This window comes from Hemicordylus capensis, chromosome 1, assembly GCF_027244095.1.
Source record: "Hemicordylus capensis ecotype Gifberg chromosome 1, rHemCap1.1.pri, whole genome shotgun sequence".
Classification (NCBI taxonomy): Eukaryota; Metazoa; Chordata; class Lepidosauria; order Squamata; family Cordylidae; genus Hemicordylus; species Hemicordylus capensis.
The window spans coordinates 72,358,074-72,384,596 of record NC_069657.1 but is presented as its reverse complement, the minus strand read 5'-3'; the positions used below and the strand labels follow the sequence as shown (position 1 = coordinate 72,384,596).

At 44.9% G+C, this 26,523-nt stretch overlaps 1 protein-coding gene across 6 annotated transcripts in view; it reads right to left on the bottom strand.

Annotated features, from left to right (window-relative positions):
- Nucleotides 1-26,523, bottom strand: part of TYRO3 (TYRO3 protein tyrosine kinase) — a 119,585-nt gene that overhangs the window by 59,914 nt on the left and 33,148 nt on the right. For 5 of the 6 annotated variants that reach the window (XR_008313018.1, XR_008313019.1, XR_008313020.1 and 2 more), the window contains 3 exons: nucleotides 23,165-23,335; nucleotides 10,119-10,205; nucleotides 1,234-1,349 (listed from right to left, as the gene is read on the bottom strand). Coding sequence is in view for 3 of the 6 variants with exons in the window: in XM_053283189.1 (XP_053139164.1) it covers nucleotides 1,234-1,349; nucleotides 10,119-10,205; nucleotides 23,165-23,335 (374 nt within the window). In the remaining 3 variants the exon portion in view is untranslated. The remainder of the gene's footprint in view (nucleotides 1-1,233; nucleotides 1,350-10,118; nucleotides 10,206-23,164; nucleotides 23,336-26,523) is intronic. The other variant, XM_053283190.1, reaches the window with a different exon arrangement.

The window sequence follows — 26,523 nt, the reverse complement described above, 5'->3', positions numbered from 1 at the left end:
CGGGCATGCTATCGGACTCCGAGGATGAGCAGGAGACAGACAGTGTGACAGGAGAGGAGGGAGTGCAGCGACCTCAAAGGCAAGAAGTTGCAGTGACAAGCGGGACCAACTCACGGGACATTGAAAAAGAAACAGAGCCTAGTACGACAGCTCCTGTGGAGGAGGCACAGCCGATCTCAGCTGTAGAGAGGAGTCAGTCGAAGAGACAGGAAGAGATAAGGAGACGCACACGCAGAACAGCTCTACTAACAAGGATTGAAAGCACATGGATTGACCCATGATTGAAAGCACATGGCTTCAGCCTATTTAAGACAGCTTCGCCCCAGCCGCATTGCTGGTAGCAACATCACATTTTGGTGAGCTACCCAGCTGTGTTCCTGCTTGTTTTGACTGTGCTTTGACTCCGGACTGTTTGGACTCTGTTTGTAGAATTCGACTTGGACTTGGTTTGACTGACTGGATATTGGAACGATTCAGACTGGCTTTGGTTTGGAAATTGCTTACTGCTCGGCTCCGACATTCTTCTTTTGACCCTTTGCCTACTTCACGCTCCGTCTGCTGATATATAGCTCTAGATTAGCCTGACAGGTTTACAACAGGCAAGGACAGTCACTCTGGCTGCACTGCCGACTCAGTGTGGGCTGATTTTGGTTCCGAACAGGGCCGCACGACTCTGTTTGGGACCAAAATAACCCCCTTGCGTCTGATGTTAGATGTGGGGGGGGCATGTCCGGGGCTGTGCTCGCGGCCCCTGATTGGTTGTGGCCCAGGTTCTTTAAACCCGTTCGCCCAATGGTGGCTCCATCCCTGAGGGGAGTACCAGCAGGAGAGGGGGCATGCCCTCAACTCCTGCCTGTGGCTTCCAGAATCATCTGGTGGGCCACTTTGTGAAACAGGATGCTGGACTAGATTGGCCTTTGGCCTGATCCAGAGGGGCTGTTTTTATGTTCTTATGACACCTGCCTCCATAAGTCATTGGCTTTGATTTAGTATATGCTGCTCCTGACACTCAAATAAGTAACAGTAGTAGTAGAAATAAGTAGCATCATTTTAAGTAGCTCTGAAATTCAAATAGCTCTTTGCAATCAGTAGCTTGCAGAACGTCTGCAAAACAGGCCCTGTGACGAAGATTCCTGTCCCACAAGGCACCAAGCACTCCAGTGGAAGGAGCAAAGCATTTGCTCCATTTGACTGTTTGCTCTGCAAGGTAGGGTATACAGAAGTGTCAAATACCTTAACTGTACAATATTGAAGTGAGGAACGGCCATTGAATCCTGGTACCCAAGTGACACTGGCGTTGTTGCTGGTGATCTGAGTTACCGTCACGTTGAGAGGCGGAAAGGGTTTAGCTAAAAACAGAAGGATGGAGACTGCTTAGTATGTGCAGAACTCAGCAGACATTTTTATGGAAATGTGCAGACAATACAGTCTGGGAATTTGGATAAGGTCCCTGAGAGAGGTACTAATGGAGCTTTGTAGAACAGAGGTAGCTTGCTCGTGCCATTACAAATCCTGATTAACAATGAATAACTTATTCTCTTTATTCATGATTTGGTGGCTAAACAGACATAGAAAACACAGAACATTTCTTATGGCACTTCCTAAAACATTCTGCTGTAGAATCTGAGATGCAAACAGTATGTGTCTGAAGTTCCTTACTTTCAAATTCTTTGCACAGTGGAGGAAGGAGGGACCAAGCCTTTAGAAACTTTGGAGATCAGGCTATTGCTCAGTACAGAGTATCTGCTTTGCATGCACACTGTTCCAGGTTCAACCCCTGATGTCTCCAGCTAGGGCTGGGAAAGACTCCTGTCAGAAACTCTGGAGAGCTGTTTCCAGTCAAAGCAAACAATACTGACCTATATGCACAAATGGTCTAACTCACTACAACACAATTTTCTATATACCCATTAAGGCATGGATGATGTGGCTGTCTAGCCTTCAGTGATGTGTAATGTCTTGCTAGGAAGAGGCCAGGGAGCAGAACAGAACCAAGTTTCTCAGGTTGTGAATTATGCAGCATTTGGATATTCATCTAGTCCAGGCCTGCTCAACTTAGGCCCCCCCAGCTGTTTTTGGACCACAACTCCCATAATCCCCATCCACAGAGGCCAATAGCTAGGGATTATGGGGAAAAGGGCCTTTTTAGTTGTGGCCCCTCGGCTTTGGAACGCCCTCCCTGAAGAGCTTCGCCATGCTCCTTCCCTCAGTGTTTTTAAAAAACAACTTAAAACACACCTTTTTAAGGAGGCTTTTTAATGTTCCATTTTTTGTTATATCTGGTAGGTTCTTTAGCTTTTTATAATTTTCCATTTTTAGCTTTTAAAATAACTTTTAATTTGAACCTAATAATGATTGTGGTTTTTAACCTGACTTTTAACTTGTTTGTTCAATTTGGTTAATTTTATTACTTTTATTATTTATTTATTTATTTATTTATTTGATTTATATACCGCCCTTCCAAAATGGCTCAGGGCGGTTTACAATTAAAACAAACTTATAAAACAATGAAAAGCTAAAACAAATTAAAACAAGAAAAGGGCCACAACTTTGTTAACTTTTACACAAGGCATGGCAGACTGGAACACCAGGTGATTAATCACCCTTAGAGAACAGTGCAGGCCAATAGAAGCAGGTCAGAACTCTGAAGTCCTACCCAGCACCCTACTGGGCGACACGCCCTGGCTCAGGAATGGGCAGGTACACCCCACCCAATTCCTTCAAAGCCAACCCCCCCTTCTGTAAGAGAGGATCTGGATACTTCTAGGCATTCGTCCACCCCGGACCGCACAGCCCAAAGGTTGGAGAAGTCCTGAAGCAGGGTTCATGGCAATCATTCTCCCCGTGCCGCACAGGCTACAAAGGAGCGATTAACCAATCACCCCTTTTACATATCCAAGGGTGCTCACCGATGTTCTAACCCTCAAATTACCACCCCGCCCGCACTGTTCCTGCCATTGTGGCCGACCTAACTCTAACTACGCACCCAGGACACAGAACGGAGTAGGCAAAAAAAACCCCAACAGTGGCCAATGCGTTGGGAGCAAAAAATTCCTACTCGGCCCCTTCAGGCGACCAGTCGCTAGACCCGCTCTGTACCGGGGAGGGAGGGAGGGAGGGGAGAGCTCCTTCTCCTGTGACTGCCTGGCCCCAACTGAAGTGAGAATGGAGAATGGGGTGGGGATCAGTTGATCCTGGCCGAAACCCCGCCCCTTGACCAAAAGGGTCAAACGGACCCTTCTTGGGCTTTGTGCAGGACAGGCTGGGACAAACTCCCTCCACTCTGCACAAGGCCGGGGTGTGTGTGTGTTAAGTAATTAAAAACCCTAAATCAAATTAAAAATTAAAAATTTTTTTAAAGCCCTGAAAGGCCAGGCCAAACAAATATGTTTTAAGGGCCCTCCTAAAGGCCATCAGAGAACTCGAATTACGGATTTCCGCAGGGAGCGCATTCCACAGCTCCGGAGCAGCCATAGAGAAGGCCCGCTTATTGTGTCTTGCATCTATTTTATTGTGAGTTGCTCTGAGCAATAGCGTACTGGAGGGGCAGGCTATGCATATTTTAAATAAATAAATAAAATTGTAGGCCAGCATCTGCAGGAGAGCTGAAGTATAGCAGCCCTGATCTAGTCAGACCCAATCAGACTCTATATGGTGTAAAGCAAAATAAAGCTCAAGAATGACACTTCTTATGTGCGAATTATTTATTAAAGCCCAAGATTAGTTGCAATAATGTCAGCTCTTAGGCAGCCTGAGGGAAGAACTACATGTTGCTCTTCTCAGATATGTGTTCTTTTAAACAGGGTCAGTTCTCACAGACAGAAGCATGTGCAGTAAACAGTAATTTCTAGATTAGCGTGGTGTGCACACTCCCAATTTCTAGTCATGACAACCATGATCGTGTTTGGTGATGTAGAGGTTGGTACCAAGCCAACTCAACATTTACCCAACAAGGTTAATTTTTGATTTTATCTATATCTATTGATTTCAGATAACTACCAAGTCAGGGCATTACCACCCCCATGTTGCTGAAAATTCCTGGGTTTTTGCAACTGCATACCAGGAGTACACACACCACACACATCTAGAATTTACCACAGATGCTTCTGCTTGTGAGAACCAGCCTATAGTGTAGCTATTGTGGCTGTCATTTGAAGAGAAAGACCAGCATCAGGGGAGGGGTCTTTAAGCCTCTCGATTTTTCCACCAAAAATTGCCCCCAACTTGCATTTTCCCCTTCAGTAGGTATACCAACTGCTGGGCAGGGAAATAATTTTCAGTGCAATAACAGAGAGATGGGAAAGAGTGAAGAAGATGCCCTGTCCTCCCCTGCCAATATTTTCCTTCAAATTCCAGCAACAATAGCTGCATGTATATTTTTTAAAAACCCATCTCCAAAAAGAATAACGGAACTATACCTAACATGCAGTTTGGCCCTTCAAGAGCCTGCAAAGTAGAAAGCAGGAGGAAAGAGTCCAGAGGAACAAGGCCTGAGGAGAAACACAGAAGGGGAGCCCTTACAGAAGTGAGTGCCATGGCAAGCAGGGTCAGGGCCAAACTGTGAGGCTATTCACATGGACAGCCAAGCCTGAGCTGATCCCAGAGCTGCCTCAGCCCCAAGCCTGGGAATATACCCCAGGTTCAGGGTATTGTGTGTGCACACACATAATAAAACAATTAAAATTAAAAAACAAACAAACATTTGAGCTGGATTAAAATTAAAATGAGAAATCATTAAAAGCCAGGCTAAAAAGATGGCGCAGCGGGGAGATGCTTGACTAACAAGCAGAAGGTTGCCAGTTCGAATCCCTGCTGGTACTATATTGGGCAGCAGCGATATAGGAAAATGCTGCAAGGCATCATCTCATACTGCACAGGAGGCGGCAATGGTTAACCCCTCCTGTATTCTACCAAAGAAAACCAGAGAGCTCTGTGGGAGCCAGGAGTTGAAATAGACTTGACAGCACACTTTACCTTTATCATTAAAAGCTAGTCTAAAAAGATAGGTCTTTAAGGCTCATAATTACACACACGTCCCATGGCTGTGTTTGGAATAAGAAAATGGCATGGGGAGATCTAATCATGGTCAAAGCTGCCTGCACCCAGGTTAACTGAAGCATATTGGCTGCTTGGGTGGGAAAAGTCATTCTGAAGTCTGCAAGGAAGAGAACTGGATTTACTCCTGCTTCACTGTGATTAGGGTTGTGGGGAGTTCAGACAAGGGGGGATTTTCAGCAACTTCAGTATGGTGATAGCAATGTACTGTTCATACGGTCAGCAGCATTTTTCATGACAATTGACCTTTAATGCGTAATATACATGTCTTTAAAAGTTACACTTTGGGGAAGTGCTGAAAACGGTTGTGTGCGATGATACTCCAGCATTTTTGTGGAGCTGTATGTAGAGATATAAAGCATGAGATAGAGATGTGGTGACCTGTCTGGAAGTGACTTTGGGTCTTCCTGCCACCCCTCTCAATTCCATTCCTGGACAGACTTGTTTCCTGCACCCTGCAATTTACTTCTGGTCCAGAGCTCCATCTAATACTGATATTTCTTTTCAATGTTCCTGGGGTTCTAGTGTTCTAACAGCAGTGCATTAGAACAACAGAAAGGTCCAGCTACAGCTCTGTAATGAGGGGATGGAGGAGATTATGTGCCCAGTACACAGAAAAATACAGATTTGAGGTGTGTGTGTGTGCGCGCACGCACATGTGCATGAGCGCCAGGGGGTGGGGGGAGTCATGAAGTCAATGTTCCCTGTAACTTGGCTATTCTTCTTTTTAAAATACCTCTACGATGTTCTTGTGCAAGAACACCAACCAATACATCATAGCAGCACAGCAACATTTCCTTTCATAAAGAGAGAAAGAAGTCATCGCAGTTCAGTGGTGTCTGTGGAGAGGAGAGGGCGCCTGTGTGGTGCCTTTTCAGTGAGGTAGTGATATAGTAGATCTTCCAGTTGCTCCAGCATACCAGTGTTTTAGTATTCTTGCACATGAACACCGTTGAAAAATTCTTTTTAAAAAATCTCCAGGTGACAGTAAGAATGGAAAGCACTTCTATTCCAGAGTGAAGCTTCCCAATTCTGAGCCCCACCAGTGAGACTGCAAAACCTGGTTTGGAGTTAGTGCTCCATTACAGTAGTTGGAGCTTCCCAACTAGTGTGCAGTTATGGTTGCACAAGAATAGTGAGAAAATATATATATTTAAAATTACATTGGGTGGGGGGTGCCCACAGGCACAACACATACAAGTGCACATGTACCCCCCCCCCGACATTCTCTTAACTCCCTGAGCAAAGAAAAAAGAGAGAACAGATCTCAAGTGTCCCTTATTGTGTGGTCAAGCTAAGTCATGCTGCCTTTCCAAGTGCTGAACAGACCAAGCTGGGGAAAAATATTACTGTATGTAATCAATATTATTAATTAAATGCAAATAATTCATAAAAGCAAGGTGGGATGGGAAGCCAAATTCTGGATGGAACTCATGAGACACATGCCTGAAGAGAAGGAAGACAAACACAAGGTATCTGCAAAAAAAAGGTGTGAATTTATGGAGATGGATCAGCACACTAAAAGTATATTTGTGTGGAAGTTTTGCAATGTTGTTGGTTGTGACTCTCCTACGCGACACACAGTGGATATGCACTTGGAAAACAGCTACATTATGTACTTTTCTCTGGCTTAGAGTCCAGAAATGTAGGCAGACATGTTGAGCCCTAAATGGGGGGGATCCAAATTTTGTCACTTGGTTGGTCCCAATGAAGGTATTACTGGATTGGGGTGTTCAGATTGTCTCTGTAAGAGAGCAGTCTGTAATTCCTTCCTTGCCTTGTTGTCTTCTTTGACTGCGGCAGTTCAGCTGTTTGCCCTGTCCTTACACTGCTCTGGCCCTACTCTCCACTCATTTACTTCCACTCTTCTGGCTCCATATGTTCTTTCCAATCCACCCCTTCACAGCTCCCGTCATCTCCTGCTCCCACTCTTGGCTTGGCAGCTCCATTCATGCTGCCTCCTAGGCTCTGAAACTGTCTCCCACTCCTTGCCCAGCAAATGCTATCTCTTACATTTAAATCCTTTCCTATAATCCATGTTGCCCTTATTCTCCCAAGCAGTAATCCTGTACATTTTGTTTACTTGCAATATTCTCAAACGTCTTGCTTCCAAGAACTGTAAATTCATCTGTACACTCTAAGTAGGGAGCCTTAAGAGGTCGCTTCTCTTTATCTCTCAGGAAGTTCATAGCAGGAAAAAGAAAACGCCCTGCTTCAAACAAGAAACTCTTCTTGAAAATAAAGCTTATGGTAATCCCCATTCACAACAGTGGGTCCCCAGGGCATGGTCTGAGAAAAGGCCTCTTGCAGCCTGTCCTAAACTGCCAAAGGTTTTATAACCAACTTGCATCACAGACCCAGTTATGTTTAGTGGCAATTGCCTCTTATGCTGAGAGCAGCCATGGGGCAGTGTACTCCTAGGGGGCACTGAGGAATCAGACCAAAGAGCCATCATTCTGTTTCAACAAGATTGGCCAGATGCCCCAGTGATGACTGCAAGAAGGGCAAGTTAGAAATAGCCATTCCCTGCTGTGCCCACCTGTGGTTTGAGGGTTTTTTGGGGGGGGGAGGGAGGAGGAAGTCCAAGACCACTATTGTCACTGGAAACCTGCTCATCCATGCAAACTTTGGGGCCAAGCAGCTTTGGAATAGGACTAGCAGTGACCGCAGGATCCCTCTGCAAGTCATCTCCATGGAGGCGGCTCGTAGAAGGGATCTATTACGATTGCAAAACCCAGGGGTGGTTTGCCAAAGAGGCGAGGCGACAGTTTCAAGTCGTACTTCTGCGATGGGGTGAGTGTAGGCATCCCGTCTTGCCCACCCCCACCAGGGCATTGCTTCACCCAGTTGCCACTCCTGGCTGCCCTCCTCACTGCCACGGGGATGGGATTTTAACTGCAGATTTGGAAGCAAAAGCAGCGCTTTCCACCCTTCTTGCCAAATCTGACATAAAAAAACCATCACTGTACAATGTGTGTGTGTGTGTGTGTGTGTGTGTGTGTGTGTGTGTGCGCGTGCGGTGGAGGCAGCAGTGGCCCTGCTTTCACACACCCCTGCCCTTTCTCATCACCGTGGAGACTCGTTTTCAACTTCAGAATCAACAGCAAGGATAAGGGAGCTCCCTCCTCTTCAGTGCTGAATCTAAAATTTAGAACTAATCACTACAGCAATGGGAAAGGGAAAGGGTGCACAAGGGACTTGGTGCTGCTGCCCCCACCCTCAGCATCATCATCAGGGGCAGCATTGTGGGCCTCGCCTTGGGTGGCACTGGTGGTGCTGCTACTGGTAAAACCACCTGAGCTGAAGATCCTGAGTGACAAAGCTTGGGCCAAATGCTGACTGAGTCCTTCTGTGAGTTGCCTACTCTCACTGTGAACAGTCATTGTCCCTTCCTAGCTTGTGCCAGTTACATCACTTATTTTGCAGTCTGTAGGGCTATTCAGAAGAAAGCAATGTAGAGAGCACTGCAGCACCATCCATGGACTGAAGGAAGAGCTATTCTCTGTGTTCTGAAATGTCACTGGGCATGGGTCACATATTGGCAGCTGAGATTCTCATGATGCTACATGATGCATCAGGTACCACAACCCAACCATGATTGCATATGGTGGGGGCGGTGGAGGGAACATGGCCCTGCTTCAAACAAGAAACTGTTGTTTAAAATACAGCTTCTGGTAATCCTCATTGACAACAACAACGGGCCCCAGGGCATGGTCTGAGGGTGCTTGATACACAGCCCCCTTGCTGAAGCTAAGCAGTCCAGGCTTATTGGGGCCTGAATGGGTGACAGGCTCAGAACCCCCCAAATGTGGTCAGAAGTTCTATAATGGAAGAAAGGTGGGATATAAATGTAATACAAATGAACAATACAGCTTGTATTTTGCATGCTAAGAAACATACCCAGCTACAGAAAACTCAATGGCAGGTTTTAGGGATGGGAGGGGGTGGGTGCGGAGAGCGGTAGCTTTAAGAATACGGCACTAAGGTCCTTACCTGCTCCTCTACCGCCCTGCCACTGTTCCCATCATGGTGCTGTCCTTCCCAAAAGGCCGTGCACAGCTGCGGCACGCACCTGTCCCCCGTGCATGCGCGGCGGCCATGTGCATGCCACTGCTACCATTCAGCTGCACGCGGCCTTTTGGGAAGGACAGCGCCATGACCAGAACAGCAGTGGGGCAGCAGAGAAGCAGGCAAGGACCTGTGTGCCTCATTGTTAAAGCTACCACTCACCCCGGCCAAAATGTTTTGGATGTGGTTGCCTGAATCATTTTGGCACCTCGCTAATGAGGTGCCGAAACGATTTGGGCACATCCCTAGCAGATTTGTCTTAAAAGGAAGAAAGAGAACAGAGTCTTCCTCGCCTCCCATTGCTTTTGTTTGTTTTTGGAGGGGGGAACACAATACAAAAGCAGGGATTGTGAAAGGAGCAAGAATTATTGGAAGGGCTATGAAATGCATACTTTAAAGGAGAGGGGTTTTTTTGGTGCTGAACGTACAACCATAACATTCCTGAAGTTTAATTGCCCCCAGTGGTGATCTGCCTCCTCTTGTTTTCAGCAGCTAATGAGATGCCAGTGCAGTAGAGCAAAAGCGGGGGAAGAGACATTTTGGCTGCAGAGACAAATTTCTATCTGCATAAAGGAAGATGCTCCCATTTATCCATTGCAGATTGCATCATGACCCACCTTCCATAAGCAGCTCTGATGCCCTGACTATCCTTTTCAAGGAAAATCTGTTATCTTGCGTCACATTCCCTTCCTGAACTGGTTGTGTGGTTTGTTTTTGATTGCCAATTTTGCTGCAGGGAAACAGGCCTGCATACCAAGCAGTGAGCACAGTACATTATTTCATTTGCTGAGAGCATGGAGCAGGCACTGTTGGAAAGCAGCTCAGAACTGTCTGTGTGTGTGTGTGTGTGTGTGCGCGCGCGCGTGCATGTGTGCGAGCAAAAGAGAGCGAAATAAAGCCAATAAAGCGCTTCCTGCTTTCTACCCATTCCTGCCAGTCAGTGCTCCTCCCTCCCTGTATGCCCTTCTCTGGGAGGACAGGTAAGACTCTCTCACCTTTAATCTGCACAGTTGCCGTCCGAGATGAAGACAGTCCCTTTATGTTGTGGGCTTCACAGGAGAAAACTGTGCTTTGATTAATACCTGGAAATCAGCCAAGAAACAGGAGGGAAGGAGAGAGAAAAATAAAAGAAAGCAGCACACAAAACTGCTGTATAATCCCCCAGCATCAACCTCAAGCAGAATTTCAATTATGTTTGACATGCAGCTCAGTCTCTATGTATGCAGCTTGGGGGCTGAACTGGAAGCAGATCAAAATCACATGGATTTGAGTGTAATTAACATGTCAATTGGTTTTCTTTTTATAAAACAGAAAGAATGTGGCATTGTAGAGAAGTTCACAGCAAGTCTCATTCTGCAGCCCATGAAAAGGGATGGGGGAAGGGACTTCTGAAGCAGGCAGTCAAAGTGCTAGGCTCTTTGCTCTCGCATTGTTGTTATCTCATTGCTGTCCTTGGCTGGACTCTCCTCTATTGTTTCTTGCACTCTAGTCAAGGTTTGTGTACATGGTGTTAGTATGCTTGTGCAATACAACAGAAGGCTTCAGGGCTGAACAGAGCCTCTCACTGTTGTTGAATGATATTCACACAACTTCCACTAAACAATACTAAAACAGTAGGCATATCTGTAACCAGAGACATGATGAATGCACTACAGCTCTAAGTAATAAAGCTGAAAGTTCATTAGCTGAGCTGTAACAGGGTAATTTAAAACTGTGGTAACAAAATGAGTGCTTTTATCTCACTATCAAGTACATTTTGCAAACATGTGCACAAAAAGTAGGGTGAATAGGCATTTTTAAGAATGCACCAATAATGCTTTCTGGGAAGCAGTGCTTAAAAAATTAGTTTTTCCTATTTAAGGATTGTGACGTATGTTGGAAGAAGCATGTATAAAATGATATGCCAGTGCTGGCATGAGTGTCTGGGTACATGTGGTAGCTTTCCAATTATTAATATGATAATTGGGTTGGAAGAAGAAACATGCAAAACAAAACTTTCAGCTAGCAAACTCAGCAACACAACTTTTCTGTCATCCATGTTTGTTGACACTCATATTTATTTTGGTGCAAAAGTAATCCCTCCTTCCATTTTCCCCAGTGTTATTTTCAACTGTAATTACTTGAACCATATATTTCATGGGGACAACAGAAGACAAAATGTGTGTGAAGGGTTTCTTACTGCAGAACATGTAACTAAATGAACAATATTTTAAAAGCAGTGGTTTTGACACTAACTGGAAACAATGCTCTTTTCAGTTTGTCACATGTGATGATAATCACATTCAGATAACAATACCAATCCAATTTAAATTATAGAATATACTGTTTTTGACCCAGACTTGCTGGTGTACCAGATTATTCTGTATTGTGCATTTTCTCCTGTTGTCTAACTAAAGAGCAAAGAGTGGTGATTCTCTTGTATTTAGCAGGGGGAGAGCATTTGTCCCTATCCAACCCCAGTACAGGATCAGGGGTTGTTGCTGGTGTCTACTAGGTGTTTGTTTTAGATTGTAAGCCCCTTGGGGACAGGAAAGCAACTTTATTTCTTATTTATTTTTCTATGTAAAGCACTTTATTTTCCAATTTTTTCAAATTTGTAGACGGCCCCAAACCTCTGTCTCTGGGCGGTTTACAACAACTTCAAATAGATTAAAAATGAAGACCTTAAAAGAATTTAAAACTACAGTCCAGTTAAAAAGCTTGGGTTAAAAAAAAGTATCTTTAGAGACCTTTTAAAAAGGTGTCAGATATGGGGTGGCTCTTAATTCAGCAGGGGGCACATTCCAGAGTCTCTGGGTGGCAACAGAGAAATTGTCAAAAGCTTTGACAACTTTTGTTGAAAAGTGGCGTGTGTGTGTGTGTATATATATGTATGTATGTATAAGTATGTAAGTATATTCATAGTCTTAGTCACAAATGGCCAGTTTTCACAACAAAGAACCTGGCAACTCACTCAGTGCAGGGTTTGGAGTGCTATAGAAAAAAAGAGCCAAATACAAGCTGCTGAATATCATTTCATACAGTGAAACTTCCAGTCTGACTTGACCATCCTGTCCGTCCAAGTCTTCTCTTTTCCCAAATAAAGCATTGCTAGCAAACCACCTAATGGTGCAGTGGGGAAATGACTTGACTAGCAAGCGAGAGGTTGCCAATTCAAATCCCCACTCAGGTGCAGAGCCACCATTGGGCCAACGGGTTCAAAGAACCTGGGCTGCACCCAATCAGGGGCCGCGCCTCGGTGCCCCCGACACCCGCCCCTCACGTCTGATGTCAGATGCGGGGGTGCAGGTTTAGTTTCCTAACGGGGGCCACGCGGCCCCTTCGGGAGCTAAAGGAAGGCTGGTGATGTTTTCAGGAGTGGCTCTTCCCTGCTAGGGCAGGGAAGAGCCGCTTTTGGCTGCGCTGCGAATGTAGCGCCAGCCTAAGTAGCTCCTGAAGGGGCTACACGGCCCCTTTGGGAGTTGAACTCCAACTCCTGAACAGAGCCTCAAGGCTCCATTTGGGAGCCAGACCATGTCCCCAGCGTCTGACGTCAGACATGGGGGAGCAGGGTCAGCGGGGCCGCCGCCGTGGCCACAAACAGACCGCCAGCAGTCAGGCTCCACGCCTGTCCCCACTGGTATGTTCCCCAGACTATGGGAAACACCTATATCGGGCAGCAGCAACATAGGAAGATGCTGAAAGGCATCATCTCATACTGCACGGGAGGAGGCAATGGTAAACCTCACCTGTATTCTAAAAAAGACCATCACAGGACTCTGTGGTTGCCAGGAGTCGACACTGATTCGATGGCACGCAGTGCTGTTAGCAAGCAGTGCTCTGACAGGGAATCCCAGATGTTGTTAACAACTTCCAGAATCTCAAGCTGCAATGGCTTTTGCTTGGGGATTATGTGAGTTGTAGTCAACAACATCTGGGAATCCCAGTTAGAGGGAACACTGCTAGCAAGTGACCCATATGTACAGGGCTCAGGAAATCCACTCATCTACTTGTCTGCGACAAGTGAAAAATGATGCCCAACAAGTGGAAAAAATCCTGACGAGTAATGTACCTACTAAAATTATTTTGTCTGGCTGGTGAACAGAGCCAACGTTTCTTGACCTCAGCATATGTAAGCCTCTCAATAACCAGGTCTGGCCTACACATATAGCAAAGTGTACATAAACAGTGTATGTAAAAGAGTCCTGATGTAATAGAGTGGACTGTACCATTTAAAGATACAGTTGGAAAGGCCATTTTTAAACCTCTCTGGTTCAATGTTAAAATGTTCCCTTTAAGTAAAAATTGCAACACCAGGAAGAAAGGCTCTGGCCTTGATCATCTCTTACTTACTGTATTAGCTTTCTGATTGCAAGGGGTTTTTTTGGACGGACAATATGCGACTGAAGGCCACTCAGCCAAGTAAGCAATGTGTTTATTAGACTGGTTACTTTGCTCCTTAAGGGTTGGTTTGGACACTATATCTGCTGGCCCTTTCAAACACATGAGGGAAGAGATTGGATATGTGTATCTTTCCTTCCCACCCAAACTGGTAAGTCATTTCACACTATGACATAATACATGGGCAAAATACCACTTAAGTGATAAAGGAAAAGACCTCTAGTCTCGGTGTCATTGGTTATTTTCTCGTAACAAAATTATACTGGCACGATTGTGTCAGCATAGTTAAGCTGGAGAGTGTTTTCAACATTCCACCATTATAAGCCCTGAACATTCTATTGCTTAAAAAATCAAAACCATTTGTCTGATCTGCCTGGCCATCAGCACACATTCACTAGGTGACAAGAGACATCTTCCCTGCAACTTTGGTGAAGATCAGTTGGAAAATGGCTTAAATAGAGCAGTTTAAAGCTTTTCTCATTTGTACAGGGGTTTAAAGGGTTAGTGACATATTTTCGGACTTAGGAAATGCTATTTAAATGATTTTGTAGTCCATTTGTACAGTTTCTGCCTTTAAAGTGCATGTCAGGAAAGTGTCTTTTGTTTATCCCCCAACTGTTGTATATCCCCCAATCTCAGTTAGGACCCAACTGATTGTTATTTTGCAACTGACTCTCCAAGTTGGGTTCCAGGAGGCAGAAAAATGCATTTTTAGTCCTTACAGAGTCTGTGCAGTAGCAAGTTTGAGGTTACAGTGGCCACAGCACTGCCCACAATAAACATGGCAGCTGATATGCTGCCACCTCTCCTGCCCATCGTTACCACCTGCCGCTACATTCCACTGCCTTCTGCTGCCCCGCCCCACCCCTGCCCCCTGGCAAGCCAGCGTTCCCTGCCAGCAACCCTGGTCTCTGTCCCCAGGGCTCAAGTGGCCCCTGCACATGCACATAGGCCATCTGAGCCCTGGGGACAGAGGCCAGAGAAGCCGGAAGGTAAGACTCCCGCCCTCTGCTCCATTACAGCATGCACCCCTCATCTGTTTGGGCACATGGTTTCTCCTGGCCCCAGCAAGCCGGTGTTCTCTGCTGGCTGCCCCTGTGTTATCTGCAAGGGCTCAGATGGCTTCCACACATGTGCAGACATCTGAGGGTCCATGCACCCACATTTTGCCTTGGACTTTCAATTGGACATTGGGCTGGGGAGGGTCATTTAACAGGCAGACATTTAACAGATGCAGTTTCCCTAATCACTTCCTAGAGATGCCCCTGATGAATTTCTATATGATGCATCTCTGATCAAGGCAAAGTGTGGGTACATGAAGCCTCATTTCTAAAGCCATCATCATATACCAGACTGTACAAAGTCTTTACAGTTTATATGGTGCGGAAGTTAAGATGGGCACCTTAACTTGCAATTTCCATTCATTTTAGGGCACAAGTGAAAATGTAAAACAGCTTAACTCCCATTTTAAACCGAAGGTTTTTGAATTACTGAATCACCATTTCATTCAGCATTGTCCTACTCACAGGAAACAGGGTGGTTAATTAACACATAAATTGGATCTTTAAGCAGGACTCGGGACTTTGAGGGTAAATGATAATCTTAATAGTCTCTATAGTTTATGGTTTATTTCTTAAAGTATTATTCCCCTGTTTATATTTTGTTTACTTTTGATGCTGTGCTTTGTTTTGTGTAATCACATGTTCTGATATTACTTGTAATTAAAAAAAAAACATTTCAAAAGCTCTTAGTGAAGGTGTTTGGGGAAATGATTATGTGGTCTGTATGTTTTTTCCTCCTGAGTTTTAGCCTGCTTCATGATAAACCAGAATCTGAAAGAGCTGCTGAGGTTTTTACAACTACAACCTTGTCTGGAATAGAGTTGTATGATCTTTGAAAATGAACTTGAGGAGTGGAAGATCAGAAGATGAATGGAGAGATGACAAGATACATTTTAAAATGTACTTATGCTGTGAAACCACAAGATGATATATTCTAGCCGATAGCAATTCAAGCAATACTAGTATGATTATTATGATACTAGTATGATTATTATTCTTTGAAAGTGTGGTAACACCCTACATGTTCTCAGCATTTTCTAGGTACAAAAGAAAGGGGGGGACCCCAATCCTTGCTTTGAAAAGGAAGCAGTCTAGATCTTGAACATGAATCAGCTGGCTCATTGAAATTTAGCCTCACCCCACCCAGTTTTCCCCCAGGTTTATTATTATTTTCTTCAAACATTTGGCTATGCATTCCTGTCAACTCCAGCTTTTTTCTCTGCCCCTGAAGTATGTGTTCTTGCATACCTCAGGAACTATGAACTAATGATAGCACACATAGGTACCCCTTGTATTTTCTTCAGAGACAAGAATCTACACATGCACAACCCAGACAGTACTAGAGAACTGAACCATGATGAAAACAGATTTCAAGGCAAAGAGATTATTTAATCTCCCTCAGGGTTTGAGCAAAACAGACATGAAATAAATCATAGACTGTGCAGGGTTTTATAACTATGTGCACTTCTGTTTGAGGCAGAACTTGGATGTGACCAGACCTTTTTCAAAGTCCCCAGGTAACTCCTGGCTTTAGGGCAAAAGCCAATGGGAAGTTCTCTACAAGCCTCCTATTGCATCCTGAACACAGGACTTTGGCTTTATGGAGAATGGCAAGAGTGGAGCACTGGAAATATAGTCTCTTCCTCTGGAACTTCTTTGGAGTTCCTTTCAGATGGGGAGGAGGGCCATGCTGCTCTTCTCTCTGCTATTCTTGTCAATGTTGTGTGTGTCACTCAGTGACAGGAATGGTGGGAAGATTTGCTCCTACAGCAACACTGCTTCCAACTTCCAAGTGCAGCATTTGACTTTCCCTCATAGGAATGACTGGCAGCCTCTAACTAATATGAGAGAACATAAAAGGGCACTCAGGAACAACACTGGGATGTGAGCTAACCCTGTTCTTTCTTTTTAGTGACCTCATCAACTAAGAACCAAGCCTGTTCCAAACCACATAATCCCATCCTGAATTCTGTTTCTCAGTCACACTAGCATAGGACAGAATATTGGGAACTGGCTCTTTTATGTGTAGATGCTGGTTTGGAGTACTCACATGTTATGGGTGCTCCCGTGCTCACACTTACAACTTGAAAAGGGGGGAAGAAGTCCCACCCCACCACTGTCATTCATCCCCTCAAGCCCAGCATTCACGCTTACTATGCTAGTTGTCTGATAAGGGAAACGCAGTAAGCATGATGGCCGGCATTTCCATGAGCAGCAACCTTGATCCCCTGAGATTGCTGCTCAGAGAAATGCCATCATTAAGATGCTTCCCCCTTCAGACAAACAGCGTGGTAAGCATGAGTGCTGCTGCATTCGAGGAGATGAGTGACAGCAGCAGGGTGGGTCTTCCTCCCTGCTTTTCAAGTCCTTACGTGTGAAAGCACTCCATAACATCCAAATAGGGTTGTGGAATACTACCAAAGGCATCGCTTTCAATACTCCAGAATGAGTGGTCTTGCTTTTTATGGACATATGTATAGCTTTGATTTCACAAGCCATTGCTTTCTGCAGGGAGAGAAGATATTTTTGCAGACCATTCCTGAGAGGAGATAATCCACTCCCACATCTCTATAGATTTAAGGCTCTCTCCAAACAAACTTATACTTCAGAAAGTTCTTGAGGTTTCAGAAGCTCTAGCCTACACCCACATAAGCTTCCTACCACAGCCTCTTTATATCCAGGACACGAGACTCAGTTTTAACCATATGTATTCTCACCTTTCTCCTCCTCTTTCCTTGTGATCTTTCTCTTTGTGTGTATTTCACCCTCCTTCTCCCTCTCTCCACCCACTTGTCTTAAAAGGAGACTTTAAAAAACAAGAAACAAGAAAATGTGTTGCTGTTGGTGTGAGCTAACTTTGTCAAGCCATGACTCATCTGAAAGCAATGGCTTAGTTCTTACACTACATGGATAATATCCATTTAAAAGCACACAGCAGCCCTCTTAGGTTATTTGGATAGCCAGGGCTCCTGCTAGAGGAGTGGTATGTTCAGGAATATCTCTTGCTCATGAGCACATCTACTGGGTGTGTGGCCAACAAGTATGTTGACTTCAGGGGAGCAGTAGTCCCCACCCAGAGTATAGTTTGTGAGAAGAGGTTTACTGAGTCTGGAAGCTGCCTAGGATAAAACCAAAAGGGATTCATGGACTTCACATCATTCCCTGGCAATGCCATAGAGAGAACGCCGGCAGCCCCTGTCCAGCCCACTGGCTTCAGCCCCCACCGTCCCAGCCACACACCCTGTGCATGTTGTCAGACACCCGTGCCTCTGATGTCAGATGCACAGGGGGTCTGGTCACATTTGCAAATAGGGCCATGCACCTCATTTGTGAGGAAATTACGGCCAGCGCTGCATTTGCTGCACAGCTCCGTTTTTGAAAAGCTTCAGCCAGCACAAGGTTCCCAGCCTGGCAGGGAATGCGTGTCCCTGCCTTTACAAGCAGGGAAAGGCACTCCCAGCCACTGAAAATGCAGAGCTGGCTGTAATTTACTCACAAACAGGATGTGCAGCCTCGTTTGCAAGCACAACCATGCCCCCTGTGCATCTGACATCAGACACAGGGGTGCTGCTGGGGTTCCAGGTACGGCCCCTGGGAATGGTGGCCCGGGGTTTTTTTTGGGGGGGGAACCCCACACAATGGTGGCTCTACCCCATTCCCTGGTATTCCTATTTGTACAACCAAGTATTCTTCCCTCAGTAGGTGACAGTTGGTCAGCCTACTGCTTTTTGTGTGTGACTGAAATAATCTATAAAATTTACTGCTACAAGATGTGGTGATGGCCACTGCCTTAAATGGCTTTAAAGGGAGTGTGGGGCAACCCTGAGAGGATAGACGGAGAATGGGGAGACACAGGATGCCTATCAGGGCGAGGAACTCCTCCCACTGCTGGTTACTCCCATGAGAGGCCGCATAGGTTCTCCCTCCGCCCATGATGAGTAACGCTGTCCCCGGCAGGGAAAAGGAGTGACACTCCCTATTGAGGGCAAGGGCTCGCAGGTGCCTGAGAGTAGCTCACAAGACTGTGAGATTTAGGACCAAGATCTCAGCCTCGGGTGGGATCTTGCAAGAGTTGCCAATGCCCCGTATGTCGGGGCTAAATTAAAATGGCTGGCCTGTGCTGATGGGCCAGTCTATGAGGAAGGTCCATCCTGTCAGGATCCTGAGGACTCGAGCTAAAGGACCAGGGCTGCAACTTCTGAAGGGCCTTGTGAAGGCAACAAGCCCTTACTAAAGGAAGGCACACCTGCCAAACTAGAGGCCTTGCTGAGCTGTCCAAGCCCCTGCCTGTGGCCCCACCCGAGAGAGGGCACGATAGGGGGAGTAGACAAATCCATAGAGCACAAGTCTATCAATGGTTACTAGTCTTTATGGCTCTGTGCTACTTCCAGGTTCAGAGGCAATATGTCTCTAACTCCAGTTGCAATGGAGAAACAGTAGGAGAGGGGCATGCCTTTGTCTCTGCATGTGGGCTTCCCAAGGGCATCTGAATGGCCTCTGGCTGTGGGAAAAGGATGATGGACTAGATAGACCTTGGCCTGATCCAGCAGGCTTTTTATGTAGACATGAGCATGAATATGAAAAGTGTGATGGCCTAACTGGATCAGTCCCTGGTCTTTGACAATAGGATACAAAAGGGGGAAAGCTTTTTTACTTCGGCCATGGGGGGAAAAAATTGCTGCATTAGAACTTTCAATACTACTCCTTTCCCTGGCTTCCAGTAATGGGTCTAGGACAGTGATTCTCAACGTGTGGGTCCCCAGATGTAATTGGACTTCAACTCCCATAATTCCCAACCAAAGGCCACTGAGGCTGGGGATCATGGGAGTTGAAGTCCAATAACATCTGGGGACCCACACGCTGAGAAACCCTGGTCCAGGAGGTTCGAACTGCTAAATCACATTTCTTCCCACTAAAAGACTACATTAATTCCATGTACAGCTGCCCCTAATAGCAATGAGTATGAAAGAGCCTACTACTTTAGCATCATCTTTAGAACATATTTCTGAGAAGACAGAATTTACTGTAAAAGAAAACCAAAACCAAAAAGGAATGCTGAAAATCGCAGAGTTCTAACAAGTTTCTATCAACTGCACAAGAGAGTTTCAATAGCTACAAGAACCGGACCCAAAACAGACCGGGCCAGTTTGGTTTTGCCCCCCATCAAACTCCCCATTTGGTTTGGTCACGCAGGGTCCCAATGCGCAGGCATGGCGGCCTTCAAAATGTCCACTGCGGCAGGGAATAGGCCCAGAAAGGGCTGAAAACACCTGAACCGGGCAATTTTTACAAAAAGGAAGGCCAGCGGGGGGAGGGGGGACCTCCACGAATACCCCACCACCACCTCGGACAAGCCCCCCAGAGGGGGTAGGTTTAAATAAAGGTGGTTTTTAAAAAAAATGCTCAATGAACCCCCGAACTGGGGGTGGTGGTGTTCGTTCCAGGGTTGAGGCGAACCAGGGGTAGTTCGGCTCGACCCCTAACCTTCGAATTGAACTGGTTTGGATTCAAACCTGTTTACATACCCCTACTCCCCACTAGTTTGCTTCACCCTAGAATAAATCTCTTTTTTCTCCTGCATCAGGTTTCTCCTGCAATCAATACGCACAAAGTTGGGAACCAGTGTGGTGTAGTGATTAGAGTGTTAAGACTAGGATTGGGGACTGGCATTCGTCAATCAGTCATGAAACTCACTGTGGGACTTTAGGAGCAAAACTTTCTCTCTCCTCCAAACCTGCCTCACAGGATTGTTATGAGGATAAAAGTGGGAAGGAAGAACATTTACACTACCCTGACCTCTTTGGAAGAAGAACAGGATGTGAGTCATCATAAAATATATGTATATGTTGATTTCATGTTGACTTTTAGCCACATGCACTCCAATCCTAAGCATGTAAACTCAGAAGCAAATTCAAATAGCTTTAAAATTGTTTTAATAATGGTTTTATGTTGTTTTTACAGTTTTTGATTAATAGTTAATTGATTTTAGTTTGTTTTAATGTAAACTGCCCTGAGCCATTTTTGGAAAGGCGATATAGAAACCAAATAACGAAATAAATAAATAAATAAATAAATATCACAGCAGCAAGCAATCAAGTTTGATCTCTTCTGTTAACTACATTTCATTTAAGCAAAAATCACTGTAGTCTATATACTACAGTGTATAGTGTGTGTCTATACACTACAGAAAGAAAAGCCACCAATTTGATTTCAAACAGGAAAGCAGAACGTCATATATGGGGTTACTCCAATTTCTTAGAATTTAAGGACAACCATCATTTCATGGGCAAGGGAGTTTTTAAAATGAGTTTCTTGTGATCTGATTTGCAAAGCCTTATTTTGAAGCAAGTGTATAAAAATAGACTTTTGGTGGGAGAAGGGAAATGCTTAATGTTCATTTTAGCAATCTGTGAAGCTACTTTCAAGAAGGAGTATTTTAGTCCATTACAAGCTTATTAAAAGACAATATGTAAGTTATTTATATATGAACTACTGTTAAAAGCACAAACAAAGTAAAATAGTAATGACTGTAAGGGGAAACATGTTGAGAGAGAACCATCTATATATTTATTTCTCCTAGGCGTACCTGTTGCTAATCCCATGTGTGGCAGCTCTTGTGAGAGTTCGCAAGCAGCTGCCGATTAGCGATGGGATGGGGAGAAAATAGGGATGCCGGCTGCCAGTGGGTGGCCGACCAGCAGGAGTAGGCGGCAGGGGACCAGCTCGGCCACCAGGAATTGGCAGGCGGGCGGAGGTGGTGGGCTCGCCAGCCAGAAAGCACTAGGCAGGCAGGAAGAAGCGGGCTGCTCCCATCAGTGGGTGACCAGCTGGCTGGTGGGAGTAGGTGGCGAGCCAGGCTGGCCACCAGGAATTGGCTGGCGAGCGGAGCGAGGAGGTGGCAGGCCGGTTTTCTGGCTGCCCTGCCAGCCAGAAACCATGGGTGGGTGGGGGGAAGAAGCAGGCTGCTCCAGCCAGTGGGCGGCTGGTTGGTGGGAGCAGGCGGCGGCAGCGGGCCAGCCCAGCTGCCGGGAATTGGCGGGTGGGAGGAGGTGGCAGGCTGGCTTTCCGGCCGGCCCGCCAGCCAGAAACTGCGGAGAGGCGCAGATGCTCTGCTCCCAGCCCAGCTAGTTTTCTCATATTTTGCTATTTAAATCATTCTGAGAACTCTGTTGCTAAAAAAGCAGCATATAAATATTTTAATAAAGGCAGCAAGGGGAGAGAAAGAAATCCACACACAGAGACCACATTAGAGCTATAAGCAGCCTAGTATCTTCAGGAACAAAACCAAACACAGATCCATTTTGTCAGAGCACACACCCCCCCCAGTAAATTTTCTTTAAAGCTTTTAATACTTTTGTACTGACTAATTTCCTCACAAGAAGGCATATTGTTGGGATGGGGAGGGTTTTTCTTACAAGTTTGTACTGGAACAATTATGGCATACTTTGAAATGATTTTTTTAAAAAATAGCTTATAACTCACTCTCAAACACACATGGGGTGGGACTTCTTAAGCAAGCGGAACAAATCACACACAAACAGCTAAGGGTTGGGTTTTTTAAAAGATGTGTTACTTTCCTTCTTGGAGGGAGACAACAAGCCCAACACAGGGGCGTAACTACTGTTAGGCAAGGGGAGGCGGTTGCCTGGGGGCCCCCACGCCTCAAGGGGCCCCCCAGAGGCAAGTCACATGTGAAGTGAGTGTGTGTGTATCAGCGAGGGGCCAATTTTAAAATTTTGTCTCTGGGTCCACCCCAGCCTCGTTACGCCCCTGGCCCAACAGCCAGGTTTCTCGGCTCTGCAATTACATACAAGTGCCGAGCAGGGAAGGAGCACAAGACTCCAGCAAAACCAATAAGGATGGGAGATGGCAGGAGAAAAGTTAGCCGTTTTTTAACTCTCTGCTACTGCCAGTCTCAATGAGACTCAATACAAATTCACAGGGGCTGCAACTGCACCCTTGCACACACCCCTGGATCTTCCACTGCGTGCATGTGTGGTGCATTGTGGGGATCCCCTGCCATTGACTAGGAGCCTGCTCCTTAGGGAACGGCAGGCTCCCTAAGTGGGTTTGCCATTGCACCGCCACTGGGAGCTGCCTGCTCACCTCCCGGCTGCCTTAGCCTGCTCTTGGCTGTGTGTGTGTGAACAGCTTCTATGTTTCCTTCCAGCTGCCCCACAAAGATATAATGGGCTGTTTTTCTGTCACTTTGGAGACATTTTCACAACTGCCGTAGGCATGAGAACTGATAAGCCATTTCAAAAAGATCTTGCTAAGATCTGTTACTAAGAATATACCTTAAGAAGTCTTGTTAGAATGAGTGTTTATGAGAAAGTGTACATGCTCAATATACAGTATGTATTCCTGGGATTATCTAGATTGCCCCTCAAATTTACATACACATTTTACCAGAAACAAATACACTTTTGTTGCATTTTGGTGACCTCCTCTTTATATTGCATACTCACTGCTACCACTTGCGTTTCCACCTTGTAACAATCTCACATAATGTTGACAAAGGTGTGATTTTTATAACCTCCTCATTGGTTCCCACCCAACTCCTTGTTGGTGATTTTATTTCTCTTAGGAGGAAGTCTTACCTGACACATTTAGGGTGGAAGGGGAGAGGTCGGGAAGCCCAATTCTGGAATCACCCATCCACCAGACAATTGTCACTGGCTCAGGTGGGCCAATTGCAGCACAGACCATATGAAAGGGAGTATTGGGGATTACAGACAAATCTTCAGGCTCAACAGTGAAGTAAGGAACACCTAGAAGTACAAAATATAGATGTAATTGTGGAAGAGTTTTATCTTGACTAACTAAGAAGGTAAAGGTTGCCCCCCCCCCGTTTTAAAGCGAAAATTGACCACAAATCACCCCAGTCCAGATATATTGAACTGGGCCATTTTATTCTATGTATATTCTACATTACTACAGGGAGAATGCATAATAATATGATGTCTGGGTACTAAAGGGATAGTACGTTTCTGCTGACTTCCTGACAGACTTCTGAAATGTCAGTCAGGGGCACCAATTCAACAGAACAGTTGGGGCTACAGACACATAACTTCTGAAAAAAAGATGGAATCCCATCAATCAGTTGTTTGACAAGGAAGTAGAGTGGTGGTTGGGAATGAATCCAGATCTCCAATCTTTCTCCCAGATGATCACCAGATTTCCAGTTTTTCACATCATCATAATTACTGAAGGCGACACCAGAGTAATCTGGCTGTTGGACTGGTCTGGGAAAATATGCACAGCACCTATGTACACTCACAACTCCTTAGCCAACTAGAGATATGTTCACAGAAGCCAGCTGCTGTGTATATATAATCCCCAACTGGACCAGCCCACAAAACAGATAGTACTCAAAATACACTTTTTAGTTGGGTGTTGCTTTATTTATTTAAAATATTTCTATACCACCCAAAACTTGTGTCTCTGGACAGTTTACAATTAAAATTTAAAACATTAAATCAATTAACAATTAAAAGCATTTAAAAGATTAAAAACATTTAAAACCCAGTGTTAAAATTATTTAAAACTATAATCTAATTAAAAGCCTGGGTGAATAAATGTGTCTTCAGTGCCTTTTTAAAAGTTGCCAGCTTTAGGGTTGTTTTATAGCATTTTTACCATTATGTGGTGGAAATTTTTACATTAAACTGCTCTAAGAGCATTGCTGTGAACTAGTACAGGTGGATCTCATTATCCGTGGAGGTTCCATTCCCACAGACTATCACAAATAATGAAATCGCGGATAATGAATAATTGAGTCTATCGGAACGCGGGGATTAGATTCCTAGACTTCAGAAAAACAAACCACCACCAAAAAAACTGACCAAAATGGGCCAAATAAAGTGCCTTATCGTGCTCTGTGGGTCTCCTGGGGTCCAGCAGTGCTCCCCATAATAGTGGATTTCCCTCATTTTTTTGGCTGAAAGAAGCCACAAAATGGCTCCCACAAAACACGGATACGTGGAATTTAAGTCTTTCATATCTGCGTATATTGAAATCAGGTGTCAGGCACCCATCAATACGGAAAATCACGGATATAGAATCCGCGTGTAACAAGGTTCTCCTGTAACAACAACAATGAGCTACATTTAAAAATCCCCTTCCGAAAAAATGCTGCTTCTGTTAGAGAAAGAGAACATTGGGATCCAACTCAATAATAATGCCAACATATTGTTCATAATACACACATTAAAACACATTTCATAATTCCTGAGAAAGGTTTCAAAGGCATAATAAAAACAAGGTACCTAACTCCTAAAGACAGTAGCTGCCAATTAGGAATTATACTCTATTTTATATTCTTCTGCCTTTGAACACCTTCCCTTAAGGGCTTTAGCTGTATAATATTAAAAATGCAGTCAGAGACATGCTGACCTGCAGTTGTACCTTGTTCCAAACAGAAAAAAATTAGAACGATGGTGAATGGAAGAAATATCCCAAATGTATATTCCTGTACCATTTCCCAAAGTTCTGTGGAAAAGAAGAGCTTTGCTACATGCTAAGATGGCCAGACTACTTGTTGACAACCAAGGGAAGAAAATGGTTCCAAAGTTGGCAGACCCTAAAGAAAACTCTAAATTAATTTGAATTCTAAACAAATGTAAATATTACAACATGAAATTTCACAGACATTAAACTCTATCTATCTATCTATCTATCTATCTATCTACTTTTCTCTCCTGCCAAAAACAAATGTCGCCTGGCAGTTTACAGGAAAACAAAACAAAAAACTACAGATTAAAACCAAACAATTAAAATGAGTTAAAACAATATAAACACAACAGTAAAACCCACCAACAGCTGATCAAAGGCTTGGTTATTAAACAAGTCTTGATAGTTCTTTTAAAGGCTATTAGAGTTGGTGAAGTTATTCCAACAACAGGGAGTTCATTACAGAGACTCAGGGTGGCAATGGAAAAGGCCTGACCCTGCATCACCACCAGACAAGCTGGTGGCAACCGCAGGCAGACCTCTCCACAAGATCTTAATCAGCAGTGCGGATCCTGAAGAAGAAGGTGCTTTCTTAATGCCCTGCCTAGGCCCAAGCCGTTTAGGATTTTATAGGTAATCACCAGCACTTTTTTTTGGCTCAGAAACATGTGAGCAACCAATGTAATGCTTTTAAATAAGAGTGATATGTTCTCATTATAAGTACATAATAGAGCACAATGCAGAAGTCAAGTCTGGAGGTTACCAGCATATGTATCACTGTTATTTCTCCACCAAAAATGGCTGTAGCCGGCGCATCAGTTGAAGCTAATTAAAAGCACCTCTGGCTACTTACTGCTTCAACCTGAGAAACCAAAGAGAGGCCAGGGTCAAGAAATACTTTCAGTTTATGCACCTGATTCTTCTGGGAAAGTGTGACCCCTTCCAGAACAGGCAGCAATAACCCATCTCCTGAGTTACGAACCACCACAATGAGTAGCTCTGTCTTGCTTGGATTCAGCTTCAATTTGTTCTCCCTCATCCAGCCCATTACCACATGCAGGAAGGCATATAGGGAATTCCTTGGTGAAGATGACATGGAGGAATATATTTATTTGGCTGTCATCACTGTACTGGTAGCACCCTGCACCAAATCTCCTGATTATCTCCCCCAGCGGTTTCTTGTAGATGCTGAAAAGCATATGAGAGAGTATGGAGCCTTGGGGGACATCTTGCAAAAGCTTCCATTTACAGGAAAGTAGTCTCCAAGTGACACCATTTGGAATCTCAAGAGATAGGAGCGGAACCACTACAGAACAATGCCTCCCACTCCCAACCCCTGGAGACAACCCAGGAGGATACCATGGCCAATGGTACTGAAAGCCGCTAAGAGTTCCAGAGGGACCAAAAGAGTCATAATTCCTCTGTCGATTCCCAATTGGAGATCACTCATCAGGCTAACCAAGGCAGTCTCAACCCCATAGCCTGCCCAAAAGCCTGTTTGAGAAGA